Here is a 21,726-nt window from a genome sequence, read left to right on the forward strand (position 1 = left end):
TGAGCCTGAATCTGCTGATACAACCCAACACCATGTTAGAGTGTAAGGTTAATATTCAAAATGCTCACTTATAATATTGATATTATTTAGGAGCTTTTAACAAACATCCTTTACATTATATTGCAAATCTATACTGGAAATTTAAAGCATTTTTTTTAAGGAGATAAAGCGTCTGATATGAAGACAAATAAAAATATAAAGGTAAAATTAAAATATGATGTAATTGAGAGAGGACACAAAACAGACTCGAGTGGAAATGAGCCACTGACAAGTGGCTCCTTCTTCCCTCTCATCACCCTGATAAGTGCCCCCCCAGGCCGGACCACAGCTCGTCACAGGCTGGATGGAGAGAACGGAGCTGACAGGGTGACTGCTGGCACTGATGCTGTTATCAGTGTTAACAGCACGGGGATCGAGTGGAGCTCATGATTCCACTTTCTCCCGACACGTTAGAGGGGAACACTCAGCGTCGGTGTGATCAGCGTCTCTCAGATGGCGGTGAGGTTCATCATCCGAGGTCCTGAGCTGTATTCATGGGTTTTGTTCAGAGAAAGTGATGCAGCGAGCATAAATATGGTGGAGTGTAAATATGGACAAGAATACCAGTCCACCTGACAAGGCTGATTTTTCACTCACAAAATGTCGCCTCGGTCATGAAAGTTTCTGTGTCCTGCTGCTCTCGACGCCTTTTCCTGGCATGCTCTCTCTGTCCCTCGGCCTTTTTCCCCCCATCTGCCTCTCTGATTGCTTCTCCCTGGTTTTGCCTTCCAGGCCTGCTTCTCCACCTCTTGTGTCTCACTCCAGCCTTCTCTCACTCCTCTAATGAGAGTGTATGTTACACAGGCATTCAGAAAACCCTCCTTTGCTAATTACATGACAAGCATCTTGTTCTGGGACACTAATGAAGAGGAATAGTGAGCTGTAGACGCCACTGGAATGGTGTGTGTGCGTGTGTGTGTGTGTGTGTACGTGTGGTGGTGCTGGTGCTGCTGCTGCTGGTGGGGGTCAAACTGGCCACTGGGTGGGGTGTGTGTGTGCTGGGGGGAGTACTCCGGCGCCAGGCCAGCAGCTTATCAACTGGGGCATGTTGGACTCAGTATCTCGTTCTCTCCCTCCCTCCCAAGCCTGCTTTCTTCCTTTCATCTTACGACACACTTATTTTTCCTCTCACAGACGATCAGTGTAAGGCCATTATTTTGCCAAGGAATGATAATTTCAAACTTATTAAAGCTCTCTGCTCTGAGAAATGCTTATTCCTACTTTAGTCGGATGTTTGAGCTTTACTGGGGAGAATGATGTACGGGTAGAAGTTGACACCATAAGGTTCTTTTCACATTTATCTACTGAAGTCGTAAAGTTTCTGTGCTCATCAAGAGTGTGGGTGTAGAGGGGTGGGCTTTCCAGACAGATTTATGACCTCACAACTAGTTCGGAAGTTAATTATGGCCAAGTGAGCAACTTACTTAGGTCAGATGTGGAAACTTGTCGAAATCTCAGTCAGCAAAGTCAAATAATGATGCTCCCAGCCCACTTTCTGATGTTGCTTGCTTGATACAGCAAAGCACAAAACTCCCTTTGGTGTCTCTCAGGGACGCAGTTGCCTTTCATCTGGCAGCCATGCAAACCCATCTGAGTCAATATAGGCTTGACTTCTGACAGGGTTGCTGCTGGGCCAACCAGTGACTCTACTTTGCAGTGGGAGATGGGTGTTGATCCCCATTTGCAACCACAAGTTTCTCATTTGCAGCAGCTTGACACTGTAACGGGTTTACTGTACTTAGCAATTTGAAATTGTTATATTCATCGAGCAGGTCCCGTTTTCTGTGGCTGTGTGCAGGGTCATGCAAAAGCCGTGAGGCTCGTGAAGTGGGCGTGTAGAGTGGCTCTGGGAAGAACCCATTGCATTTTGGGTCAGATGAGTCACGGAGCCACCTGGGGGCATCCTGAGATGACATGGGTTCTTTACTTTCTCATGTCCTCCCAGTGGGTCCACCAGTTCCCTCTCATGAGTGGTGAGACACATCTTGAGAGTGTGGTGATGGGTTTGCCAAAGTTATTCTGGTGAGACGCTTTTGTTTTGCCAAAGAACACAAAACTGTTCTTTACTAGATGCGACATGGTCTCTATTCCAGACTCCATGAGAGTCCAACAACTGAATTAAGTCACAGCCATAGCGCCACCTTCTGGTTACAGGAAGTAAGCCTAATTAAACAAACATAATTTGATTTACATCAGAACTGTACTGTTTTCCTTCCCCTGATGTACAAAATATATTATAGGTGTGTATTCTCTAGCACCACCTAGTGGACACAGGAAGTGATATTTGCATCACAATCAAAATCCAGTTATTATCAGTTTTCATCTCTCTCTCTCTCTCTCCTCTCTCTCTCTCTCTCTCACTCATCACTGCATCCCAAACTCGTGCCACAGGGTGAATCAGACACAGACGGCTGTAACAATGCATCGCTGTTGATGGCCTGCACGAGAACAGGCTGCTCACACACGTTCAAGCAAAATGAGCTGCGTAGGAGATGTCTTATGAGCCATTTTCTTCTTCGACATGTCTGGATGGAATGAGATCTGAAAAGGACACCTGTGCTCTGAAAAAGCTCTGACAGAGTTTTTTAGAGTGGCTGTTCAATTCACCCTGCTCCACGCGGCGCTGTGATTCAACCGAATCAAAGCGCCACCTGCAGTTATGGAGGAAGGAAATACTAAGAGCAACGTGGTGGGAAGGTTCTGCCAATAATTGCTTCGGTGGTCTTTGTAGGTTCTGTATTCTTGCACTTAAATATTCTGTACTTGTTTATGAAATGTGATGTCATCCAAATATTTTGTGTATTTGTTAGATTTTCACACCTTGAAGTTATGAACAAAATGCGTCAACGTCAGCAAACCATAATTTGTTTGTGAGTGAAACGATTGTTGAGCTCTGGCATTCAGGTGGATTATGTTTCCACATCGATGACTAAAAGTGCTTTGTGTGATGAGCAGTGGCTGAATCCTTTTTTTGCCGGTATGAAAATGAATTCACGCAACAGTGACTCATAAATGGAGGAGTCAAACTGGAGCATACACATCCAATACACACAAACCAACAAAGAGGACACAAAAAGAGTGCAGGAGCAACCCAGGCAGAAATCCAACAACTCAGCATGTGATGTGGAGGAACTTGTTCTGTCGAGAGGCCGACTCGAACAGAAGATCAGTGTCCCATACCATCCCTCATGAAACGCCTGAGAAACACAAACCATCTGGAGGCTACAGCACACACTCTCGACCCATCAAATATTGAGGATGTTTGTCTGATTTACAGGGCCTATTTAGGGCTGTTTGGACAACTTGGCTGAGGGATTGGTTCTTTAATTAAAGATAATATCAAGAGCTAATATTGCCCTCAAGACCTTTGCCTCACAGAGCAACAGTCACGGTTCTTTGGGTGAGGGTGTGTAGAACCACAAACACTGTAAATGAATCTAGTCAGGCCTGATTCACAGACTTCTCCGTGTTCCTGGCTTCGCTGAGGTCACTGCTCCATTTTCCCCCTCCTCTCTGTCTGCTGATATCAACAGCAAAGCAGACTTTTTCAGGCCCAAGCCCACTGCAATGGTGGCATATTGATACTGCCATAAAATATTACATCCTCACTTTATTCATTAGGACTGGGCTTTCATCTAAAAATATCACGGGCAAGAAATAAAACAGAGTTTTCAGCAGTAGAAGATTAGGCCTGTACTTCTCACACTGAGCACCACGGCTCGGAAACACTGAGGCCCAAAATAGATGTTCCTCTCATAAAGGGCTCCTTCTTTGTAGTCGGCATACAGCAACAACATCTGCAGGGCAGTTTCTATGGGGGGAACAGATTTGGGCAGGCTATCAAAGAGAGAAGCCATCTCCTATGAGAAGTGGTGGGTGGAGGACTGTCTTTTTTTCCTTCGCTCTTGCTCTTTTGCTCCATCTCTCACTTCCAAAAAATCTGTAGCAATCAGGATGATGCTAATAAAAGACCATTAATATCACCTGTCAGCTCTATCTTTGGAAGATCCAAAATGAGAAAATGAGACAAACGGATCCACGGTGTGAAGCTGCTCACCACCACACAGGGGACCAGTGGTACGGTTCAGTGAGCTGATTTAAATAAAGCTCGCAGAGGACAGAACTCCATCGCTCACCGAGAAGAGATGACACAAGCGCTGAGTCCTGTTTATCGTAACTGATGTTTAATCTGCAACACACTGCTTTATCAGCTGAAATATTTGCTCTGCCTCCAGCTTGATTCCCCATTTTCAGTTCATAGGATGGTTTTTGCTATTTTCAGTCTGGTCTTAAATTTACACACCAGGCTTTTCAGATGTTTTCAGCCCGTGAAATGAGTGTTAGTATCAGTTTTGATTCTTTACGAGGCAAACAGCCCCACAGGCCACGAGTCCTAACCAGGAGGCTCATATATAAGGAGGCCGAGCAGGGCGACGCTACACCCGATGACAACTGCTAACGGCCATTTAAAGAGCTGATCAAATCTGACTCAGGTGTCTCGTAGGACCGTCACTTCTGAGAGAAGACAGGGATAGGAAAGTGACCCCTCCATGACTCCTCACACTGTACATGATTGAGAGCAGTGAAGGAACCTGCCACGAAAGCTGCAGCCATTCAAGATTCGAAACTGCTGACAGAACCGTCAGGAATGTGACACCTGATTCAATAAAGCGTAAAACCAAAATCAGATTGAGATACTAGACAGTTTCCTCAAGTTTTATCTTAAATATTCAGGTAGAGACACAGTGACAGAGCTGATGTAGACGCAAGAACACTGAAGCAAAAGCGACTTCACGTAGATTGATGGTGGAGGCTGTAAACCCAGGCAGGCCCTCTGACTGATGGCTTTTATTGGAGGTGATGGCAAGGCGTTCACTATCTGTTTAATGTGAAACATGAGCACGACCAGCGCATACACGCCGACTCAGAGAAAGGTGGCACCATAACGGGGAGGTGAAAGGTGAGGGGCAGAGTGATGATAGTGGCTTCATGCAGAGCAGAAGTGTATCGAGGGCTTCGCCTTTGAACTGGCGAGCCGGCTAATTGAAACAGCATTGCCCGAGCATCGGCTGAAGATCTGGATCACATTCATCCCTGCTTTTATTCAATTTGGTCCCATCACAAGGGCGCGCCCTGTGCTTTTCTCTCCACATGGCAATAAGTCATACCCTCGCCTTTTGCCCCCGACGTGTTGCCCATCTGTGTCCCCCGGGGGCCCGAGGCGCTGAGGCACTGAGTATGGAGAGGGATTCAGACAAGGTCTTGAGAAAATGCAGGCTGCCTGCCACTGAGCCCCTTATGGTACTTCTTCACGCCTCTCACCTTGGACTTGACCCCCCTTCAGCTCCTCTCTTACACACACACACACACACACACACACACACACACACACACACACACACACACACACACCACACACACACCACACACACACACACACACACACACACACACACATATCCTGGAGTTTAAGATTTACTGTTAAAAGCAGCGGCTGTCAGGAGGTTTGAACCGTGCACTTTCTAATTCAAACAAATGCTGCTCTGGGGTCATGGAATTATCGTGGAACCACAAGGTGTTTCAGATGGCTCGCAAGTGTTAAGCTTTAAACTGATAGACAGAGAGAGAGAGTGAGAGAGACGATGGTAGGTATCACTGCAGTGTAAATAAATAAAGAAATAATGCGGCAAATAGGCAAATGGACAGATAACCCTTCACACTCCTACCTGGTTATCACCTGAGCCTATCAGAGCGGCTGTTGTACTGGGGCAACTTCTCATTTCGCAGAAGGGCGGTCAACGCTGCTGTCGTGGGCTGTCGTGCACGGCCGTTGGTTGAGTTGAGTGTGATAGGCTGATATGAGTCAGTGATAGGCAATGAATAAATATTCACACAGCAGAAGGCTGTCGGTGGTGTCACACCGAGACCTGACGATCCAGGCTTCCAGGTGTCACAGGTTCACAGTTCAGGACAGAGTATGACAGGAGCTCTACCGTCGTACGGGCTGTCGCACTGTATGACAGGAGTTATTCAGCAGCTTTAAGTGAACACAACAATCTTACAGATGTTTTTTTTCCACATGACAACATCCCAGAAACATCAGCCATTGTTATTGCACCGTCTCCATGCCATGATTTCCTGCCTCTTCCCTCTGTCTCAGCAGCACAAGGGCTAATTCAAGCAAACAAACACCCACCATTCAAATCCAACTTTAATTAAAACTCTGGTCATTTTATTGAAATTTAGCAAGTTAAGCCAGCAGCAGGGAGGACAGGGATGTATGAATGGTTCACTCCAGCTATCCTCATTCCCGTGTACTTATTTAAAAAAAAAAACTGGGAGAAACTTTATGGAGGAATTCATATGGACACTGGATTGTACTCAGACTTTGAAACATTGCAGGACTGCAAACCAACTTCAGATGTGAGTCCAGCACCAGCGTGCACCTGTACAGGCTGCCTGTGAAGCGCAGCTGCATGTGAGTCCTGAGACGAGGGGAACTAGGATTTGGAGAGGATCACCGTGTGATCGAGGGAGGGACTACAAGTGTGCATAATATTCCTTCCTCTGCGGGGCTCGCTGCGAGCAGGTACAGCATCTCTCAAGTCCACCGCTCAGCTGTCAGCTGCCCGGCGCCTTCAGCTCACAGGAAACTTCCTACACCGCAATCGGTAAGTTTATTTGGAGCAAATTTGACTGCAGGTCAGCTGATGGGATGAAAGGACGCGTGATTCGGACTTCTTTTGCAGCATCAGGATGAAAGATTTGGCTCTAAAGTTTCCAATTTTACACAACTGAGGTGCGCCCGTTTTGTCTGTTTATTTGCGTGGAGGTCCCTTCTGAACTTTCAAACAAGAATTGCATGCACATTTCCATCTCTTTTAAACTAAGCTGTACTTCAATGATTATTTCATTTTCGTTGCATTTCAGGAAACTGCAGGCTTAGATTAAAATTAGTTAACATTCAACATTTCCCAAAAAATTGCAAGCGGGACCCAATTTTCTACAAAGTGCGCTTATACGAGGCTTTTATCTTTGATTTCCTTCAGTGACATTTCAAGCTTTAGGTGCATGCACTTGAGTGACAGAACTCATTTACACATTATTCACTTTGGATGTATGGGCACGTTTTCTCCCTAAAACAAGAGCATCTGAATCTTATTGAGTGGGTGAACATCTGCAAGCATTGAACACTGGCGCATCATCCCTCAATCTGTCAGCAGCTGTCACGGCCCAGATATGCCAAATTGCTTAACATATGAATGTGAGGAAGACGGGGGCCTGTATGCAACATGTCACTGTCCATATATACAACATTCTCTCTTTAATGTTTCCCTTCAGCTCGGTCTCTTTTTGATGCTGCATCAAGCAAACAATGTGGAGTGATAAGCAATGTGTGTAGGAGAGGAGGAAGGAGAGGAAGCAGAGGGAGAAGAGGAGGAGAATGAGGGGGAGGAGAGGCAAATGAGAGGAGGAGGTTTTATAAAGAGCAGGGAGGGAGTCATGGAAACGTTGAGTTGACAAGCCCCTGTTGGATTCGCTGCAAATGATTTTCTTTCCACAAAATATTATATCTCTGAACAGAACGATCAAAAGTCCCTGAACCCCAAATCAGGAAATGATTGGCTGAGGAAAGGTCTTCTCCAACAGCTCATTTTCAAACCAAACAGCAGAGTTGTTTTTCCAGGTTACTGAAAGATGTCTCTCTCCGCCCTTACCCCCTCACACACTCATGCCACACACACACAGTTTACAACAAACTTGCACGCTGAAAGTGTAAACAGCATGTGATGGATTGGTGCCTCATCTGCTTGCATCTTGATCCCTTCAGCAGGCCCTGCTTCTCCTGTCCACTGTGTCCACCATGAGTTACTACATGGATCCAGTTTCTTCCTACCCGGCCCTTCACCCCTGTGACCGTCTGGGCGCAGTGGTAAGACCTCCCTCATAAATAACCTCTGTGCAAGACGGCCTCGGCTACCTACCACACAGCCTGCCGGGAGTGCGAGGGAAGTGTTTGTGTGTGTGTGAGCAGCTCGGCCACATGGCAGCACTGGAATGTCTGCAGGAACATGTGAGGGGTGTTCATATGTGTGTTTGCAACTCTGGATTCCATCACCTTGCCGGAACACACACTCTATCTGAACGTTGTTCCTGTTTGGTATGGTCAGTGTTGCGCTCGTCGTGTCCCCGCACATGCTGTTCCTCATGATTTTGTCAAAAGTTTAGAAACAGCTGTTGAAAAAGACGATTTTCTACAAGGCTGTGAAATTGCTCCTATGAACTCTGTGTTACACAACCTGCACCAAGATGCACTTCTCTTTTGTTCGTAATATTGCAAATACTGAGACCTAGGCCTCCAACCTCGCCACTAACTAATCAAATTGGAGTCAGACCATCTCCACAGTAACACTTCTGCCAGCGAAGCCACCCCCTCAGTGCTGTGCACTGGTCCGTTTGCAAGAACACCAAGGCTCTTAGCATTTTCCAAATGAGAGAGCTGAATACAGAGTCAGAGACAGTGGTAGCTGGGAACATTGGGATTCCTGTCAGGTGAGAATTTGAAGGGTGAAGGCCAAGGAGCAGCAAAATAAATGCCTCCATTTGTATGCAGAGCGCCGGCACATTAGGATAAGAGACTGAGGTTATATGTAAATGGAAACCCCACACTGCCCTGATAGAAAACATTGAAGAATCCTGCTCCCTGGGTCCTAATTGGCTCAGGTGGTGGGGCTTGCCTTTGAAATTGAGACTTCTGTATACGAGGGCAGACTTGGTCAAAAGGTGAACCAAGGCCACCTCAGCAGCGCCAGTCATCTGAATTTACATAAATTATCATCTGAACGCAGAAGTATCAACATTTTCTTTTCATCTTTACACTGCGGTTCTTGCCTGTGTTGTATTTGTTTCACAATCATTTTCCTCAGATAACTGGATGGAAATTACAAGCGGCTCAGACGAATAGAAAAAAAATACTGTTGAGATGTCTGACATCCGTCCGTCCGTCTGTTGGTCTCTCAGTTCCAGTTAGCAAACATGCACAACAGTTGCAACAAAGCAACATTAAGTAAATGAGTGAAAGGTTCGATCGCCACCCTTGAGCAAGGCACTGAGCCCCTAATTGCTCCTGATGTGGAGGACGTTACCCTGCATGGCAGCGCCACCATCAGTGTGAGAGTGCGCGTGTGAACGGACGAATGAGACGACGCTGCTAAGCGCGCTGACTGCCGCTAAGGTGGGAAGCCGCTGCATAAACATGAGTCCATTCACCAAATGATAAAACATAAAAACATCAACACAATAAGTTGGTTTGCGTTTACTAGCATGTAAATAGAAAAGAAATGTTATAAAAAGTGAACAATAAAATGATGATTGAAAGCAACAATACTGTAACGCAGGCTAAAGGACAGCGTCTATTCATATTTGAACCATTGCTGTTCCTTTTGCAAACTAAGGACTGACCTCCGTATTCAAAACTATCTTTATCCATCTCTCTAAACCCATAAATCATCTTGTGGCTCCCTCCATGCTTCCCAACTTTTCCCTCTCGCCAAATAGGACATGGTAGCAACCCCCGCAAACCCCTGAAGGGTCTCATAAATTGGCCTCTCTGATCCTCTGGTCATGTTAGCCATCCATAAAGCTGGCCAACTACAGATAAATGCTGCTGTGCTTAAGCAGGGGATGCTTATCAGATTGGCATTCACTCTGTCAGCCTGTCAGTTACATATGACATTTAACATACTAAGAGGCGTGTGCTCTGGTGTAACCTGGGGGAAAAAAACATTCTCAATCATGTCCTTTCTTGCTTCTTTAGTCATGTGACAATGAAGAGGAGAGGACAAAGATATTCTTTACTCATTCTATTCTCTCTTCTATCAAATTATATCTCGGACTCTTTCACAGTGCTTCTTCACGATAGCCACATTTTATGTAGCAATGAAGTTCAACTCTGCAGCCTGGGTTAGAACCAGAGGTCAGTGGAAAGCCCACATCTGTATTTCTGTCCCTCTTTTTGTTCAGGAGTGATTAAGGAGCAGGCGCGCGCGCGCACACACACACACACACACACACACACACACACACACACAGTTCTCCTGTAAGATAGTAACATCCCAGAAGAGGACACATTGGGAGGACAGTCTGTCATCACTCTGCTTCTTGAGCACTTACAATAAAAACAACCAGTCCTCTACTTGAATGGGAATCTGAGAAGAAAACAAAATGAACGTCCAGCAAAATGTTCAAGAGCAACATGAAACGCATGTGAAAGATACCAAGAACATGTTCTATTTTCTCTTCTGAGAAAAATACCAATCGCCTCTTCAAATCTCTCTTAAAAAGAAACAACCAACAATATCCATAGAGTTTTTGTTTGTTGACAAATGCTAAATTCTTGATATGCTAAAAATGGCTGAGTGGCTATCGCCCCTGTCTATCTCATGTATCCACACAGAACTCCATATCTCTCCTGGCTCCCCTGTCAAGTCCTGACTTTAGACTTCCCCTCGGTGCGGCCTCTTACGTGAATGTTTCTGTGATAAGCAGGATAAAACAACACAGCAAAGATAAACTGAAGGAGACAAATTTAGACCTGATGAAAACAATGAAAACATAGTTTCACAATCCAAGGTCAGAGAAAGCCACTGGAGGTTTTGATCTGCTGTTTCAGATGTAACTCCTTTAATGTGCTGGATAAACTAAAATAGGTAAATGACCAAGCATGCTGTTCCCCAGAGGCCAAGTGGAGGGCTTGCAGTGGGCCCTCAGACCCAGCTCCCAGGTGTGGTTCACCCTCAGCAGCAGCACTACCCTTCCCAGCCCCTCTACCCCCAGGATATACCACTGCAGGAGGTGCCCAACGGACACGACATGTGCCCCACAGGTAGGACCTAACCAGCTAAAACATGGTTCAGTTAGACTTGGGAAACACACCTGCCATGATGACTTTTTACACCGTAATGTTTCCTAAAATTCATCATGGAACGATGTATTGAGGCGGCACGGTGGTGCAGTGGTCCTCACTGTGGCCCCCCAGCTAGACGGCTGGATGGATGGATTCATCTCAAAGAGTTGCCTTGCGATGACAAAGATGTTTTTTCCCTCCTGCATTACTTTGTGGGACTCCAGAATGCAGGAAGAGACAGCCACGTAAATTTAGCTTGAAGCTAACGGAGACTGCCAGCTAACGAAAGCAAAACTTGACTAAAAGTCACCCATTTAGAAGCTCTGGAGCACATCGTCTGATGTAATCCACGTCTGCTTCATCTGGCTTAGAATTCCACAACAATTATCATGCTTCCAGTTTGTAGCTGCCATGGCTGAGTGTCACCTGATGATCCATCCAGGTGAAGGAACTCGCTCACATCGAGAGACTGTAATTGCAACTTTTTGCAGTTTGGCCGTTGTTGGCAGTCTCCATTAGCTTCAAGCTAAAGACATGTGGCCGGCTCTTTCTGCATATTTAGGTGAAGTACATGAAGCTGTAATGATTCAGTGATTGTTCGTCATCATCCATGTACCCATTACACGTGTTTCAGCTTTTAAATGCATGACAACAGACAAAGGAGGATTAATAAACAACCTCAACCAAACAGAAGAGTTTGTAAAACTGCAAAACGCTAAATGGATCATCAGTCACACTGACGCATGATGTCTGACACACATTCAAACTCCCTCATTTTGTGTTATTTTAACACACACACAGAGTTTCAGCTGTGCTGGCTGCTCAGAATGTGACGTAGGTGATGCTGACCTGGAGGGCAATGCCTTTACCAGACCCCCCCCCCCCCCCCCCCTCTCCTTTTTCCGCCCTGTCATCCACTCTGCCTCTTCTGGGGTCAGCTTATTGCTCTGCATTTTTCTGCTTCCAGTCCTCTCTTGCTGTTTTTTTTTTTTTTTTTGTTGCAAATTAGTTTTATTTTAAACTGGAACATTCTTTCCAGTGCATTTGCCTGTGCTTGACTCCGGCCTCTTCTCATCCTCAAAAGTGATTGATGCTGGCAGACTGGGACGCACGCCACGGGAGTGGGGTAGGGGTGCTGGGGGGCACAAGCCTTCTTCCGTCACCTCCCTTAGCTGGATGCAGGGGGCAAGGCAGGGGGCCAAAGGGCGGCCATCTTTTTCCCAAGCCTCTAGTTTGGTCTCTGGAGAGGTGGAGGGGGCCTGTGTATGTGTGTGTGTGTATGTGTGAGTGAGTGTAAGTGTGTGTGTGTGTGTGTGTGTGTGTGTGTGTGTGTGTGTGTGTGAGTGTGTGTGTGTGTGTATGTGAGAGAGAGAGAGTGTGTGTGTGAGTGAGTGAGTGAGTGAGTGAGTGAGTGAGTGAGTGTGTGTGTGTGTGTGAGTGAGTGTGTGTGTGTGTATATAAGTGTGTGTGAGGGAGTCAGGATTTGATGGGATTTGCTGATGTTTGTTGCCAGAGACACACTCCTTTGGAGCCCTCACTTCATTGCTCCCAGCGCTAAATCGTTGACATAAACATTGCTGAGTGGAAAAAAATGACCGAGCTCTGACCTTTTATTTTCTTGTCCTCCTCCAAAACCCTACATTATGCAGACTGCAGTTCTTACAGCGTTCAAGCCACCTGGACACGCTGTCTGAGTCATTCAGCGCTTGTATGTGGCATCTTTAGCTGCCACTGAGGTTAACGTTTTACCAGCATACGAGTCTTTGCTAACCTCAGTGGCAGCTAAATAACCTCTGACACAGTCTCACTACCTGCAAACCTTGCTTTGACTCATTTCTCTCCAACTGAACACAACAGTGTCTCCCTTTGAATATTCAGCATTCTCAGCATTTTTTAAAATAACTAAAGTTGTGCTGTTTTTAATTTGATTATGATTTTGCTCATTAACAGCAGACAAGTTTCATTAAAACAAATCAGGTTGTTGAAGGAGGAAATAAGAGTCTCGACCAGTTGTGTGTAGATCACAACATCTTTACTCAGCTCAATGGAAGTGTGATAGGGCAACATTACAAACAGAAAACAGATGAAATGAGACATTTTAAAGCTTAATCTTGTAAAGACGCATAAATGAAACATTTAGTGGCAGCAGGTGACATAGGCATGATAATTCAGTTGGTTATTTTTGTGAAGAACAGCGGGGAAGTTGCCAAAATTCTCAACTTTCCCAACAGAAGTTGCCTTTCTTTTCACTGAGAATGGGTCGGGTTGTTAAAATGAAATGTGGTTGTGTGAGCAAGACAGAGAACAGAGCAGATGTGAGACGGCGAAGTTGGATGTTAAAGGACTATCGCATGTTTGGCCCTGAGCCCAATGTCACACACAGTGCTTCCTGACAGCCAACAGCCATGGCATGGCCATGTTTACACTGACCCAGCCCTGCTCCTCACTGTCCAGGGCTCACACTGCAGGGCTGGTTGTAAACATCTATTGTAAAATCCCTCCTGTGTGTGTGTGCGCGCGCGCGCGCGTGTGTGTGTATACATATGTATGTGTGTGTGTGTGTGTGTGTGTGTGTGAGCAACCGGAGTTAGTGCCTTTTTCTGTGCAGTGTTATTGAAATTCAGGGCCCACATATCACACACAGACACACACACACACACACACAAACACACACACACATACGCACACACAGAGTCAACCCCCCAAACATCCTGGAGTGATGCAGACACTCCACATATTCATTCATTAATTTCTCACCCTGCACTCTGCTGTGTATTGTATTTCAGCATCCTCCCATTCATTAATGCACACGCATACACACATGCTAGCACACGCACGTATGCATGCAGTTTTGGACTCCACACACACACACACACACACACACACACACACACACACACACACACACACACACACAGACCAACTCCCAGGCACTCTTGAGTTCACTGTACATTTAAACATGCACATCCATTTAGTCCAGGCAGACACAGCTGTGATCTGGCACTCAGGGACCATTGGCCTGTGTTTTATTTGATGTGATTTGACAGCTGGACGGTTGGATGGGGGGGGGGGGGGTGGAAAGAGAAGAGAGAGTGGGTGGAATAGAGTTTGAGGAGACGGTTAGGACGAGGGATAAGTCGCAGGACGGAGAGTGGTGGTTGGAAAAGAGAGCAGGGGAGGAGGATCTGCGATGTGGAGCCTTGAGGGTGGGAGACAGGGGGCTTCGTCTCTGATGAGGGGCACGTCCTCACGGGTGCAGGCCCATTTTTTATTTCGAAAAGTAAACAGGCAGCCTGCGGGGGTCTAGGGGGTTATGGGAAAGGAGGAAACAGTGATGCTAATCAGGCCAGCGCACACTTCCCCCTCCAACAATAAAACAAAACAAGAGTGGAAACACGGAAAAGCAACAGACAACTGTGGAGGAATGAACATACCACTGCCGTGGTCCTTGATTTGAACTGCATTATCAGAGTTCAGAGGCAAGAGGTGTTGGCCAATAAACAGAGGAAAGCAGTAATATGTTGCAATGTCACTGTACGTACGTACATTTTATAGTATTTTTAGAAGCCCGTACAAACCGAATGAGCTCCACATCAGACTTGTGAAAAGTGTCTGCATCGTTCATTGAAACACAGCCACTGTCATTTGTATCTCAACGTGCTGCTGCACTGAACTCAGAGGATAACCTGAGAGAATAAGAGATTCATTTTGAATAAATCGCCTATTTTTGATGAAATGTCTCAGTAGTTTCCTCTCACTGGCAGCTAAACGTCTCCTTCCATTAGAGCCAGTATTTGATAGATGCTCCGCTGTGAAGCATCAGCTAAATACCCACATTGTCAACTTCCTTTTTCCAGAGCTCTGTGGGTTTATTTCTAGGATGTGTTATAGTGTGGAAAGTTCCTCTTGATAGCACTGAGTAATTAGAAACCACTTCAGCTCGAGAACATGCAGTACTGAAACACATGCAATCATTGATGATGCAAAAAAATGCCAGCTCATCAGGAAGGGTGGCGCTGTACAGGATCCTGAGGCCGACCCCTCTGTTGTTCTAATGTGAGTGTCATGAGCTTAGCAACATCCATGCACTCTTAATTACAATTAGTTTACAAGAATAGGAAGAGTCATTGCCTCTGCTTTTGCCTCGATATGTGAGTTTAAAAGAGCAAGTCCTCCCTATAAAACATTTACTGTTCATAATTCTTCAAGGAGGGTGTATCAGGCAATGAATGAACGCATCCATCCACATTATTACAGCTGCGTTATGTTCTTTTCAGGGTAGCGTCTTTTTGTGTGCAGCTACAATGTACAACCTTCATGTATTCATTGAGAACTAAATTAAAGCCGTAGCCTGGTGTATTGTCCCTTCAGCTGTGTACTCGCGGAGCTCTATCTGAGAGCATGATGCTAACAGAATAGGAGGGAGAGATGGAGGGATGGCAAGAAGAGGAGAGGGAGGTCTGGGAGGCAAAAAGACTCAGAGGGGGGTGGGGATAATTGAATTATCTGCACAATGGAGTGATGGGGGGCACGTGGTGCTGCTAATGGAGGAAGAGATGTCCTTTTTAGCGAAGCTAATTGTTCAGAAAAGCCTTTATTCAGGGGGGCTCTGCTACTTTCCCAGTGCACTTACACACACACACACACACACACACACACACACACACACACACACACACACACACACACACACACACACACACACTTTCTCTCTCTCTCTCTCTCTCTCTCTCTCACACACATACACTCAGAGCAGGCTGGAATGTGAGGCACAAGGGAAAGATGAATACAAGCACAGTACACCACACATGAGCACAAACACCTACACACACACACACACACACACACACACACACACACACACACACACACACCATTCCTAGCCCAGCTCACCCTCAGATCTCAGCAGGAGGGCATCCAGCCTGTGGCACCTTCAGACAGCATCCAGCACTGATAGCGCCACAAGACAGAGGCCACAAAGATCCTACTGTTTTACTGTCTGCTCTCCCTCTCTCTTTGTCTCTCTCTCTCTCTCTCTGTATGTGTGTGTGTGTGTGTCCACCACCCATCTGCGCGTGTGTGTTGAGTAAATGAGTGACTGATTGATTACATGCTACAAGCGGTCCATTCACACAGAGTAGCTATTGTCTGACATATTTCACTCTCATTGCAGTCCAGTGAAATCATGCTTCATATTTTACGTCCACACGTAATAAAAACAAACAAACAACTGTGAGCAAAAATAAACAAATACAAGCGACTGAAACGATTCCACCATCCGAGCAAATGTCCCTTGACAGCTGAATGCATTTGCTCGAAATTGAAGAGAGCGGTTAACTCTGTGAAAAGTAGCAGGTGTGACAGTTACATGTGAGGATTATAGACAGGCAGAAAACACAGATGTGACAGTGAGAGTGAGACAGCCAGACACATGCTGGAGGTGCCTGTGTGTTTACTGCAGCAGAGCGTGGAGCCAGCTAGCTGTCAGATCCATGGCAACAGCACTTACCAGGTCACGAAAAGAGACCCTGGAACTAAAACTTTTTTGATCCATGATATTTTGTTCTCATGCAGACTTGCACATCACTGCGCGATTGTTTGGGTTTTTTTTTAAGTGGAAAACAATTAACAATCCCCGGTCCCAGCAGGAAATGGCACAATTTGTTTCTGCGTTTGTTTTCTGAGATCATTTTGTGTAAAACTTCAGCTGACAGATCATTTTGGAGATAAACTGAATGCTCGCTGCAACATTTTTAATCATTTCCCTCACACCGTTATGTTCTTTCCACAAAACAACGTGCAGTTTGGTTGTCGGCCTACACGAGGCTGCATTTCTGGTGATAGAAACGTCACTGCTTTGAGTAACAAAGTGCTATCAAATGTGTCCTGACAGCAGGAATTGAGCACAAAAACCTTGCAACGTTCTTTATTTGAAAGCCCATTTATTTGATTGTATTTTTCTGTTTAATGATTCCTTTTTGCTCGTATCATTATGAGTAAGCATCTTCAAACCAATATGGCGTAATTTCTTATAATCCTAGACATGCAGGTTTAAAGGAAGGCGAAGGATGGATAAAAGGCCACGTAAAACACATATTGGGATAATCTACAGTGGCACCAGCCAAGGTATTAGTCAGCTACACCATTAAAACCCTAATGGCTGCCCTTAGGCACAGAAGGACTCAAGCTGTCCTTTAAAGAACAGATACAAGGGAGTTCATTAACAGAAAACAAAGAGGTCCAGTCAGAGAGAGAGAGTGGGAGACTGACTTGGATGAAGTAGTGCTCCCTTCGTCTATTCTTCTCCTCCATCACCCCCTCTACTCGGAGGCAGCTCCTCTCACCGCAGAACCCATGAGCGTTCTTCCTCAACGAGGCTCCTATCAGGCCAGTGAAACCCGACCCAGAGCTGCTAATGGAACCTGTGAAGTACTGCTGGTTTAAAAATCCATCCCTGATCAATATCCTTGGCTCCCCTGCCTCCATCCACATCACGCCATTCACAAACACACATATACAGGTCTCGAAAAAGTATTGATGGCGATCGTAGGCTGACTTACCCTCATGACGGAGGATTGTTCAGGGAGAAATTTTCCTGTTGCTAAAGGGCCCAGACTCGCTGCCTTGATTCTTCGCCAGTGACAGAGCAAATTTCCAATTTGCAGGTAGGCTCAGTCATTGTTCCTGGGCAGAAAGAAAATGCAGATGTGCAAAAAGACAATCAAGACCCTGCTCAGTGTGCATCATCAGGCAGCCTCTGCACATCCCCCTGAGGTGAAGGAGGACGTTGGTCATCTAGGTGTCAGAAAACAGATCAAATTAACCGCCAATCCCAGAGCCAATCAGACACTTCTATCCATAATCTGTGTATATTCTTCATTTTTAAACATACTCCAGCCATATTAGGCACCGGAAATAACGGAAGGAGGAGCTTCACCGTAGGAAGTGAATGGACTTCCAGGGTGTTTCGCTTACAGGCTCCCGTATGTGGAATCAAGACGTGTGTTCCAGCACAGACTCACACTCTGAAAGGGAGTGAACTCTCGGCGTCCACACATCCACACACACGCTGGAATGTGTCGTCATGAGAGACCCAATGACGAGTCACTGGATGAAGTGTTGGTGACATGTTTGGAAGGTGTCCCCCTGTCAGGGGTCCAGGAAAGTCTCAGGCGATGCAACAGTTCACGTCTCCTGCTTCTCGTCCCTGCGAAACACCAATTTGCGGGAAACTTCCAGCCGATGACGTGAAGGGCCACACAGACACGCCTGTAGTAGTAGTGTGTGTGTGCGTGTGTGTGCGTGCGTGTGCGTGCGTGTGTGTCTGGGGAGAGCTCGTAATTGAATTGTGAATCAACTGGCAAGTCGCCCCCCCTCCTCAAACACCGCCCCCTTCAGCTGTCGTTGCTCCTCGCACTGTAACGCCCATATCACCCAGAGATAGAGCGGAAGGAGTGAGTGTGTGAGTGAGTGAGTGAGTGAGAAAGAACGAGGAAAAGAAGGAGTGTGTGTGTGTGTATCGGAGAGGGAAGGAGGGAAAGAGACAAGTTGGGAGTAAAAGAAATCCCACCAGTGTTTAGTGAGAGAGGGAAGCTTCAATCATCGGACAGCAGAGTTCCCCGGCGCGCTGAAGGAAGATTCTCGCCAGTATTTTTGCGTTTGGAGCCGTTAGAATAAAGAGGGACGCGGCGCTGTTAATGACCTGATGATCATGACGGCGGCTGTCGATATGAAACCGACGTTAACCATCATAAAGGCTGAAAAGATGGACGGTGAGTAGTGGAACTCCTCTCGTGGAGCCGGGCGCTTGGTTGTGTGTCTGCCGGTCACAGATGCGCTCCGAGGTGTCCTGATGCTCCTGATGTTTCTGTGTGAAGACGTTGTTGCTCAATTTTGGACAACTTGAGAGCAAATCAATCACGCCGGAGGCTCAGAAATGTGTTTCTCCTTACAACTGAATGAATCATGTTCTGACCGGTGAGCTCTAAAATGACGTTGCCTCTGAGACATGGCGCAAATATGGAAAAAGTTACCACACACGTCTTAAACAAAAGCAGACTTAATTATGTAATGCCAGATAGCTACCAGGCTGAGAGCTTCGTAGTTTACAAATGCCTTGGCATGTGAAGGAACACATTCATGACATTTCCAGATTTGCTCCCAAGTGTTTGTCACTGGTTGTTTGTCACTGGTCGCTGCTGATCTGTCTCCTCATCCAGCTTCCTCCCTGCACCTCCATCCTTTCCGGCCTCTACACCCTCTGACCTGTGTGACATAGGGGAGAGCCAATTGAGGCATTCCATTCAGCTGGCATGAGTGGTGTCTAAGACCCCCCCCCCCCCCCCCACACACACACACACACACACAACCAGTGGTTGAGGCTGAGGTGATGAATCTGCAGGGCTGAGGCTAGCCTCTGTGACCCTGCTGCCTGGAGGACTTGGCTTGCTCCAGGGGTAGTCCAGCACACGGGGAAGACCACAACCCTTAAACGTTTGTGTGGTTTCACTTCTCATTTTGTATTTTTACACAGGTTGATGTTACACATGGCAGCGTGTGTGGGTAATTTGCATGAAGCAGCTTTTACAGAAACTTGTCTCCTGTGCTTTTGCAGCTCAGGTGGCGTTAGCAGAGCAGCACAGATGCATTATGGAAATTTGATACTAATTGCAAATGTTGACCCACTAAGGAGCCGTGACTCACCACATTAACCACTCACTGCTCTCTGTCAGTACCTGCAGAGCCTAGCTTCACACATGCACATCTCACAGACACGCATTAAAAACGCTGACAGCTGCAGTTAAGTTGCTAAAGCGTAGCACTATCTTGCAAAACGATTTCGCAATGCTTTCTCCAAATTACGCTTGTGTTGGGTGCACTTGGGTCAAGCTGAGGCTGCCAAGGAGCAGTTCATAAGTTGACTAGATGAATACTAGATGTGCTATAAATGTCCTACATGTTTCAGATTCCAGAAACCAACACCAGCCATACAAAGAACAGCACTCATGACAAGAACACTGTTTTTGGATGGTGGAAGTCGTACTGTACTTCTCCCAGTGGATGGAACCTCCTGGCTGCTCTAAACTGTGGCTGTGATGGAAGTACACATGCTGTTCTTTTTAAATCTATTACTTGCAGCCACATACTGCGTGCGCCCCCCCCCCCCCCCCCCCACCTTTTAACTACAGTAATTGCCAGGTCATCTAATGTAATGCTTATTTGCCTTGGTGACAGCCAGTGGGAGCTTACCTGAGACCTGCCCTCCCTCCTGTAGCACTGGCAGCTAAGCGGTACATCCAGGGGAGGCTGATGTAGCGATGCTCCACTTGTTCAGTGTTCAAGGAGTCAGTTCCTGGCTCAGCACCCTTCACTCTGGTTATAGCTGATCTTTAAAGCATCATCATAGCATTTCATCTCCATAGAGAAACAAGATAAGGGAAGTTATAAAGTGACATGAACAGCAGCTCACGTCGTGTTCTGTGCTTAGTCAAGTCATATATTTAAGAAGGCTGTCAATCATTTACTGTACAGAGTTTTGGACTTGAGTGAGTTGCCTCTCCTGTGTTGGTCAGGGTTCAGTGGTGGACAGGAATGCTTGTGAGCATGCCTGCTAGGTGACATGCATGGAGGCATGGAGGAGCAAGAGGGGGAGACTCACTTTTATCTGATCAAAACACTGCTGTTTGTTATAACTGGCGTGCCTGATGATTGGGCTGAGAGCCCTTTTATGGCATCTTGTTTCCTGCTGGCTGCATATGCACACAAGCACATACAGGCCACGCCACGCAGAGCTCGCCTCTCCCGAGGTGCCTCCCATGTTGGTACAGTGCGGAGAGGGGAACTTTCTGTCAGAACTGGGTGTTACATAAGCTTCAGATTTTTGCTTCGGTGTGGTTGTGTCAGCACTCCTTCAAGAGCACTGTGTAATATATGCCAGTGTTTGAGTGTGCAAGGCTGCCTGGCAGCTGCGCAAACACTGTTTGGTCTGTCAGTGAATTGTGCCAAAAAGACAAACAGGTACATTTTTCCTCGGGTGTGCATGCCGTCAGCCTGATGAGTTCGCTGATGGCGAAGGCTGAATGTTTGACCCGTCAATGATCCCTTTGGTCACACTTGTCAACAGTTGGTACATTTGTGTGATGTCAGAACAATCATCCAACCATCATGTTAGTCTGACTAAAACTGGGCTTTTAGAATTAATGTCACAACGGTGAAATCGCACTGGGTCAATCATTTTGAAGTTGAACTTGAGTACGCAGGGGATGCGGTGGGGATCGATCATTCCAGCACGTGCACACTTCAGTTAACCAGAGATTAGCCGGGGCGTTCTCTGCATGTTCTGTAGCTGTTAAACCTGGACGCTGGATAGCGGACTGTTGAGACGGCGTCATCATGGAGGGTGCTGGGGTGAAAACACGGCTGCCGTGGATGGACAAGAATGAGTGCACAAACTTTCTGCTCTTTCTTTTTAAGGAGTTGTCCTTCAACAGGTTGCTTTATAACTCACTTGATGTTTGACACAAAAGGTCATCCAGAAGAAAGCCTGATGGCAACCAGATGCACAAAGACATCCACTGTCTAGCATGGAGGGATGGACACACGACCCCGATGACTGATTCCTGCCCAGTTCTTGAATACTGGGACATTTGAATGGCCTAAACGAGCCTTGAGTAAAGAACTAACTGTGCGCTGCCTGGATGTGCAGTGGGGATGTGGACATGCGTGAGTTTCCCTGCTCAGTGATGTCATTGTTACATCACATGGGTTATCCCCCCATTCAG

At 46.4% G+C, this 21,726-nt stretch overlaps 1 protein-coding gene and 1 long non-coding RNA gene across 3 annotated transcripts in view; one reads left to right on the forward strand and one right to left on the reverse strand.

Moving 5' to 3' along the window:
- Positions 1 to 6,585: 6,585 nt before the first annotated feature.
- The window catches only part of ets1 (ETS proto-oncogene 1, transcription factor), a 36,989-nt gene continuing 21,848 nt past the window's right edge, over positions 6,586 to 21,726 (forward strand). The window contains exons 1-3 of one of the 2 annotated variants that reach the window (XM_086215440.1): positions 6,586 to 6,710; positions 7,871 to 7,972; positions 10,777 to 10,924. In XM_086215440.1, the coding sequence (XP_086071566.1) occupies positions 7,904 to 7,972; positions 10,777 to 10,924 (217 nt within the window). In that variant the 5' untranslated portion in view covers positions 6,586 to 6,710; positions 7,871 to 7,903. Of the gene's footprint in view, positions 6,711 to 7,870; positions 7,973 to 10,776; positions 10,925 to 18,326; positions 18,718 to 21,726 lie in introns of those variants that run through there. The other variant, XM_086215441.1, reaches the window with a different exon arrangement.
- Positions 17,030 to 18,204, reverse strand: LOC147254022 (uncharacterized). Its single transcript, XR_015118105.1, has 3 exons — positions 17,968 to 18,204; positions 17,506 to 17,629; positions 17,030 to 17,367 (listed from the first exon to the last, which is right to left on the reverse strand). It is a non-coding gene; the product is annotated as an uncharacterized LOC147254022 (long non-coding RNA).

The sequence above is a fragment of the Aulostomus chinensis genome, chromosome 10 (genome assembly GCF_037954235.1).
Source record: "Aulostomus chinensis isolate RoL2024-O1b breed Wild chromosome 10, RoL_Achi_v1.0, whole genome shotgun sequence".
Lineage (NCBI taxonomy): Eukaryota > Metazoa > Chordata > Actinopteri > Syngnathiformes > Aulostomidae > Aulostomus > Aulostomus chinensis.